The sequence below is a fragment of the Dipteris shenzhenensis genome, chromosome 14 (assembly GCF_047967505.1).
Source record: "Dipteris shenzhenensis isolate YYH24624 ecotype China chromosome 14, Dip_SZ_1.0, whole genome shotgun sequence".
In the NCBI taxonomy this organism is placed as follows: domain Eukaryota; kingdom Viridiplantae; phylum Streptophyta; class Polypodiopsida; order Gleicheniales; family Dipteridaceae; genus Dipteris; species Dipteris shenzhenensis.
In genome coordinates, this window is record NC_141609.1 from 49,903,001 (window position 1) to 49,910,343 (window position 7,343).

The 7,343-nt window shown below is 43.6% G+C and overlaps 1 protein-coding gene across 3 annotated transcripts; it reads left to right on the forward strand.

Annotated features, from left to right (window-relative positions):
- The first annotated feature begins 3,625 nt into the window (after positions 1-3,625).
- LOC147894768 (pentatricopeptide repeat-containing protein At2g33680-like) lies at positions 3,626-7,091 on the forward strand. 3 transcript variants are annotated; one of them, XM_087385170.1, is made up of 2 exons: positions 3,626-3,679; positions 3,770-7,091. In XM_087385170.1, the coding sequence occupies exon 2, from the start codon at positions 4,083-4,085 to the stop codon at positions 6,852-6,854; it is 2,772 nt and encodes a 923-aa protein (XP_087241296.1). In that variant the 5' UTR covers positions 3,626-3,679; positions 3,770-4,082; the 3' UTR covers positions 6,855-7,091. The 3 variants fall into 3 exon arrangements, with proteins under 3 accessions (XP_087241296.1, XP_087241297.1, XP_087241299.1); XM_087385171.1 differs by lacking the exon at positions 3,626-3,679 and having other exon boundaries at positions 3,720-3,930; positions 4,060-7,091; XM_087385173.1 differs by lacking the exon at positions 3,626-3,679 and having other exon boundaries at positions 3,720-3,927; positions 4,060-7,091.
- The last annotated feature ends 252 nt before the right edge of the window (positions 7,092-7,343 follow it).

Consider the following 7,343-nt stretch of genomic DNA (forward strand, 5'->3'; position numbering starts at 1 on the left):
CACTGGGATTGTTGAGTATGTTTAAGTGAGAAGGTGGCAGGGTGTCAAAATGGCTAGTAGTAGGGGATTTAAACATGGTAGAAGCTAGGAGATAGATCCCACATTGGAAGAGGGGTCTCCTCCTGACGCTGAGAACTAGGAAGGCTTTCATTTGGGCCAGGAATTAGTGGACTATGTCGAGATAGTCCATGGTGAGGTGAGTGGTTTTTCTTGGTCGAATAGAAGAAACAGGGATACATTTTATGCAAAGTTGTATTGATAGGTTCTATGTGCCTCAAGAGGGGTGGTGGATGCATTCCCCCCTTGGAGGTAAATACATTTTTCTCCAGGGTGGCCTAATCACATTCCTACCTGGTGGTCTTCACTTCCAGTATCAATGGGAAGACCCTATGAGATACCCTTTAAGCTAGATCCCTTTCACTTGAAGAGTAGGGAGTTTTGTGATTTGGTGGTTGGTGCCTAGTAGAATGGATGAGTTTTACTCCTACCTTGGGTGGTATAAGGCTATTAAGGGCCTCGTCATCTATGTGCCAAGGAACGAGCTGAGCAACATCATGTGTAGAGAAGAGAGATCATTGCCCATCTGACAAGTTGCAAAAACTAGGCATCAAGCACACAAGCTAAGCCCCAAGGATAAGTATTGGTTACTATTTCATAGTTGAAGCTCAAGAAGAAGGCCATGATTATTTATAAGCGGCCAATTATTATTAGTGGTTGGAGATTACCGCTCTGACATGTTCTTTCAAGCCATAAAGAGGACGCATACTAGGGAGTGCATAGACTAGGTGATGGACAAAGAGGTGAACTTGGTAAAAGAATTATTCCGTGTGGTAGAAGTGTTTAGAGAGGAGTTGGGGAATATTGTCGATGAGCTAGTAGTGTTAGATGTGGATTGGTTCAAGAAGATGTAGGAGGTCCTTGATCTAGTGAAGTGTAGAGAGTCTAATAGTTAAGAGACTTGGTTGGCTAGGCCTTTTTCAAAAGAAGATCTTTAAAAAGCCCTTAATGTAATAGAGAAGGAGAAGTCTCCAGGTCTGCATGGGTTGATGGTGAAATTGTATGTGACATTTTTGCATATTCTTAAGGAGGACACTTTTAGTGGATGTTGATGCTAGCCTGATGTAATCCTTCCAAGAAATCTAGGCTGGATTAGAGGCCCATCACGATGCTTAATATCTTGTATAAGATTTTGGCCAAGGCACTTGCACTTAGGATAAGAGAGATTTGTATGACAGTGGTTGATAAGGAGCAAGCTGGCTTCATAAGAGGTAGAGACATTTTAGAGAATGTTTTGAATGTCTCACCTGCATTGGACTATGCCTAATTGGGTTAGTTGTGTATTCTTTTTTGCATTAATTTGGATAAGGCATACGATTGAGCTAGATGGGATTTTATTAGTGGAGTGTTGGAGACGATTGGGATTTGTTGATGCCTTTGGCCAAATGATGAAAATGTTGTTTCAGAAGGCTTTTGCTATCCTGTGCCTCAATGGAGTGTGGCGGGTCACTTTGACCTGCACAGGTCTATACCACAGGGGTGCCCTTTGGCCTCGCTTTTGTTGGTTCTTGAGATTGCTCCCCTTATCATTCTCATAGATAAAGGGATGGCTTTAGGAAGCACAAGGGCCTTGTTCTTCCATTGTCTGGTCAGCATTGTTGTTCACAATTGTTTGCTTGATGATTTTGTTGCTTGAGCCAATGAGAACCAAGAGAATGTTGAACATCTATTCGATGTTGTGAAGGATTTCAAGTATCAAGTTCAATGTGTAGCTAGGGAAAGACTTTTGTTGCTTGAGCCAATGAGAACCGAGAGAATGTTGAACATCTATTCGATATTGTGAAGGATTTCAAGTATCAAGTTCAATGTGCCACTAAGGAAAGACTTTTGACCTTCAGGTAGAATCGAGCTAGAGGCCTACTTGGTTTGAGTCAATTGGATTTAAATGGGTAGGACGAGGTTCTATAATCTGTTATCTAGGTGTCCCATTGGGGTTGGGCTTAAGCTTCCAGAGACTTGAATGGTTTAGTGAAAGCTAAAAGAGAAATTCAGAGGCTAGCAGGGTGTGGCTCATAGGAGGAATGCAGAGTTTTGTTCATTCAACATGTTTTTGCTATTGCAACAATCTATCTGGCCTCGATATGGAATGTCAGGAAGTCCCATAAGATGGAAGTGGAAAGGATGTTCAAGTGCTTTCTTTGGACTAAAAGGTAGGGATGAGAGAAAAGTACACTACATTTTGTGGGATGCTATGAAGGTGCCTAAATACAAGGGTGGGTTGGGCATCCAGATGTGGGAACCAAGAATGTTGTAAGTAGTTACCAAAGGTGTTTGTCAGCTATGCAAGATTGTGGAGAAGGCGAGAGGGTGCAAATTTGGCATATGGAAGGCCTAGACTAGTATAATCAAATCTTCTTATGGTTCCCCTTGAAAATTTTTGGGTCAGCGATCATTGCGAGACTTGTAAGACCATAGAAGGGTGCTCATTCGACCCTTGTGTGGCAAGGGTGAGATGGTCTTAAAGGGGACCCTAGTCTCCGAGAGAACTTATAGTGGAGTAGGGTTGTGGTGTTGGATGTGAAACCCTTAGTCGAGTTGGATATGTCTAGTGCTCGGAGTCTATAGAAAAAGGGTATCAGTAGGTGGGAGCAGCTTTGGAATAATTGAAGAATGATTGAGGGGTTGAGTTTAATCCACTGCATGTCTGCCCATGAGAAAGTATTACTGGGAAGGGTGATAGACTATATTTTTGAAGATTGGCCCTCCTCCTATATAACATCCTTAAACGGAGGGGGAACCAATGGGTGGTAGAAGAAAATAGCATTGAGCAAGGCCATGGCTAAATGTTCTTCAAGCAGTCGTTGTACAAGGTCCTTTGGTGCTTGGGTTGAACATGAAGTGGAATTGAATAAAGGGGTCAAGAGATAGGTTGTTGAATATTCAGAAGTCACGTCAAGTTGGAAAGGCTTCTTGCTTTGGAAGATAAGGCACAATTGGCTCCTTGATGGAGTGGCACCTAGCCAAGTGGCTTAAGGTCAACCTGCCGTGCCTAATGTGTGGCGGATCAAGTGAATTGTTTTTGGCGAACACCTCTTGTTTGTGTGGGGAGTTTAGAGGAACTTGCTTTTACGTGTGTGATGAGATGAATGGCATTGTATATGTGTGATACGCAGGGGATTTACTCGAATGTAGCTTCAAATTCCTGATCTGGGGGTTGAGGCAAGTAGTTGCTATTATGGTGCTCTCTCCATTGCAAAATCCCTGCTGATCAACATCTGTGTTGAGTTCAAAGGATACCTTGGGTAGGTCTTCCTTGCTTGTATCTTGGGTTAATCCTTTATGAGTTTTACGTTTACCCCACTGTAGTGGGCTCATAAGTTGGCGATAGTTTAAAAATACAATATGTAAAAAATGCATGCAAACAAAGAATTAGGGTGTTTAGCAACTGTGGTCATCTCCACAAATCATGGACGGGCAAGATTGCTAGTCCACGTCTAGCCCATGGTTCCGAAGTGCAATGAAGAGGCCGACCCTAGGCCATCGGCCTTCCTTATCACCGATTGATCGGAGAGGCTGCACTACTAGTCCTTAAATACTTGTACCCAAATTGAAATCCAATGGCCTAGAAGCATTCAATGCATCTATGCCAAGCTTAAGCTTGAGCTTGAACTCGGTCCGAACGGTATTGACAATCTTACCCTTGGTTGACTTTCTTAAAGCCTGGATAGTAAAAGCGAGACATTGCTAACACTCTGACACCCTGTGACAACAGCACAGCTCTGCGTGACCTCGGTATTCCTGTGCCAACATGGAATTACTTGAATCTGGGAAGCAAGGAGTTATGGATTGGGGATTTCGGCCTGCAAGCACTTTGACCTCCACACTCGTTATTGGTGGAGGAGCCTGGAATCGCATTTCCCAAGGGATACGGTGGTATCTTTTTGTGCAATTTAGATTGTGTGATACGGAATACTCAGACTGCCGTGATTAGACAAGGGAATCCCCGTGGATATGTGTAGAAGCAAAGCGTCTAACATTCTTCTTTCATTCTGGGTTCTGCAGACAACTCTGTGAGGTATCTGTACATGAAACCGACCTTATGCAGTGTGGCAGGTTTTGGTGAGCTTCCTGTAGCTTGTGGTAGTTTGAGCAAATTGCTAAAAGGGGAACGGATCCATGAGGCACGTAGCAATTTAGATCAGCAAGGGAGCCGGGTATCGAGGGACACTATCTACTGTCTTCTGCAGGCATGTAGTAACAAAAAGGACTTGGCTGCTGCGAGGCAAGTGCATGCGCTTATGGTCAGTAATCGACTTGATTCGATAATTTGTCTGATAGACCATCTCATACGTTTATATGCCTCGTGCGGGAGTTTGTTGGAGGCAGACCAAGTGTTTCGCAAGGTCTCGAAACCAACCGTGTTTACATGGAATTCCATTATATCAGCGCATGCAAAACTGGGAGAAGGTAGGAGGGCTCTGGAACTATATGAGCTAATGCAGCAGGAGGGCATTAAGCCGGATAAAGTAACATTTTTGAGCATTTTAAGAGCTTGTAGCAGTGCGGAAGCGTTAGAGCAGGGCAGGCTTATACATGAGCAGATCATTAGAAGTGGACTTGAAGTTGATGTGGTCCTTGGGAACACTCTTGTTGACATGTATGCCAAATGTGGGAGCTTAGAAGAGGCACAAACATTGTTTGATCTGTTGGCTGATCGAAATGTTGTGTCTTGGGATGCAATGATCGGTGGTTTTGTTCAAAATGGACATGGTCTTCTTGCTCTGGAACTCTTTCAGGAAATGCAACAGGAGGGCATAAAGCCAGATCGAGTTACATTTTTGGGCATCCTGAAAGCATGTGGCAGCATGGAAAAAGTAGGACAGGGTAGGTCTGTACATGACCAGATCATCATGAGTGGACTTGAGTCTGATGTCATAATTGGAAGCATGGTCCTTGATATGTATGCAAAGTGTGGAACTCTAAAAGAGGCGCGAAGAGTGTTTGACCAAATGCCCAGTCCAAATCTGGTTTCATGGAGTGCCATGATTGCAGGTTATGCCCAGCACGGGGAGGGTGACTCTGCTATCGAGCTTTTTGAAAAGATGATATGTATGGGCGTTTTACCAGACAAGTATATATATTCATGCATTTTGAAAGCCTGTGGGAGCATAGGAGCCATAGGGCAGGGCAGGTTAGTACATGAACAAATTACTGGAACTGGATTGGAATTAGGTGCAGTTGTTGGAAATACACTTGTTGACATGTATGCTAAATGTGGGAGCCTAACGGAGGCACGTAAGGCTTTTGACAAATTACTGGATCGGGATGTAGTATCATGGGGTGCCATGATTGCTGGCTATGTTCAGCATGGACACAGTTGCGTAGCTTTGGGACTTTTTGAGAAAATGCAACAAGAAGGCATTACACCAAGCAAAATCACGTACTTGTGCGTCTTAAAAGCATGTACCTCTATGAAGCACATGGAGCAGGGCAGGTTGATACATGACCAGATCTTGAAAAACAGACTTGAACAAGAAGTTGCTGTTGGGAGCTCCCTCGTTGACATGTATGCCAAATGCGGGAGTGTGGAGGAAGCAGCACGAGTGTTTGATAGATTGCAGAATCGCAATGTGGTGTCATGGGGTGCAATGATTGCAGGTTGTGTTCTACAGGGGCTTGGTTTTCCTGCGCTCGAACTTTATGATAAAATGCAACAAGAAGAAATCAGGCCAAACAGAGTTATATATTTGTGCATGTTGAAAGCTTGTAGCAGCATCGGAGCCTTGCGACTTGGTGGACTAATGCACAACCAGATTATTAGGAGTGGGCTGGAAACAGATGTGGCAATTGGGAATGCACTAGTTGACATGTACGCCAAATGTGGATGCCTGTATGAGGCGCAAAAGGTGCTTGACCTGTTGCCCAACGGAGAAGTGGTATCATGGAGTGCAATGATAGCAGGTCATGCACTCTGTGGCAGTTACTGGATTGCTGTGCAATGTCTGGAAGACATGCAGTTGCAAGGCTTGAAGCCAGATGATGTGGTTTTTACAAGTGTTCTGGCTGCTTGCAGTCAATCCGGCCAACTGGAGGAAGGCCAGTGGTATTTTAAATCAATGAGAGAAGACCAGGATATACCTTTAAGTATTGAGCACCTCAGCTGCATGGTGGATCTGCTTGGTCGGGCTGGGCACTTGAAAGAGGCTGAAGCCTTACTCCAAACTTGTCCAATGTTACCGGATGTGATTGTATGGAGGTCTCTGCTTTCTAGCTGCAGAACGTATGGAGACATAGATCTTGGAAGGCGATGCTTCAATCAAGCCATCCAATTAGATCCCGATGATGCTTCTGTGTATGTGCTTATGTCGAACATCTATGCTGATGCTAGCATGTGGAAAAATGTTAAAAACATACAAGAGCAGAAGAATTGTGTGGGTGCTTGGAAGAAACCTGGCAGGGCATGGATTGAGGTTGAGAACAAGCTGTATGAGTTTGTTGTAGGAAATGAAAACTACCAACATAAGGATGAGACTTATGCCAAAGTAAAGAGAACATATAGATCAGTGAAGGTAGTGGGATCTATGCCACAATTAGATTCAGTATTGGAGCCAAATTTTGGGGAGGGCAAGGAGGATGTGTGGGGTGGGGTTTCTGATAGAATGGGCATAGCCTTTGACCATGTTAGTGCACACAAGTGCACAACTCGACTAGCCATGGAGAATTTTCAAAGATTGGATAAATGCTGTATTGCTAGGGATGCTGGATCCAAGATTGACACACCAGAGCTTGTAATAAGAGACACAACGTATCTTAATTACTTAAAAGAAAGGGTGTATGATTATGGACTTGACTTTTGATGGGCACACAGTTAGTGAATGTTGAGATCAATAACCATTAGGAAAATTTTCCTGAGTGTTTTTCTTGTCAACTCGTCACTATAGATCTATACACAAATGAACTGGAGGTAAGGGAAGCTGCACATTGAAATAATCGCAGTGTGTAGAAGATGTGAGATGTCATTTCACCAAAAAGTTGTGAGTACTTTATCCTTAGGAACGTGTTGTAAGCTCACTTTCGAAGTAACCAACAATCTGGCTCAGCACTCCTCCATATTATAGTCATGTTGATTATGGCAAGGTATTCAATAGGACCGCATCAGACAGGACATGGGTTCTAAACTTGTTTTTTGCCATTCTAGATGGGTATAGTGGGTGATTTCATGTTAATACTGATGTCGCTAGTCTTATTTGTGTTGTGTTTGCTGATTGTACATTGAGCACAATGTACACTAAGCAATTGATTTTCTAATGTGATTGCGTCTCCAGTACTGGTGATGGAACTCATGA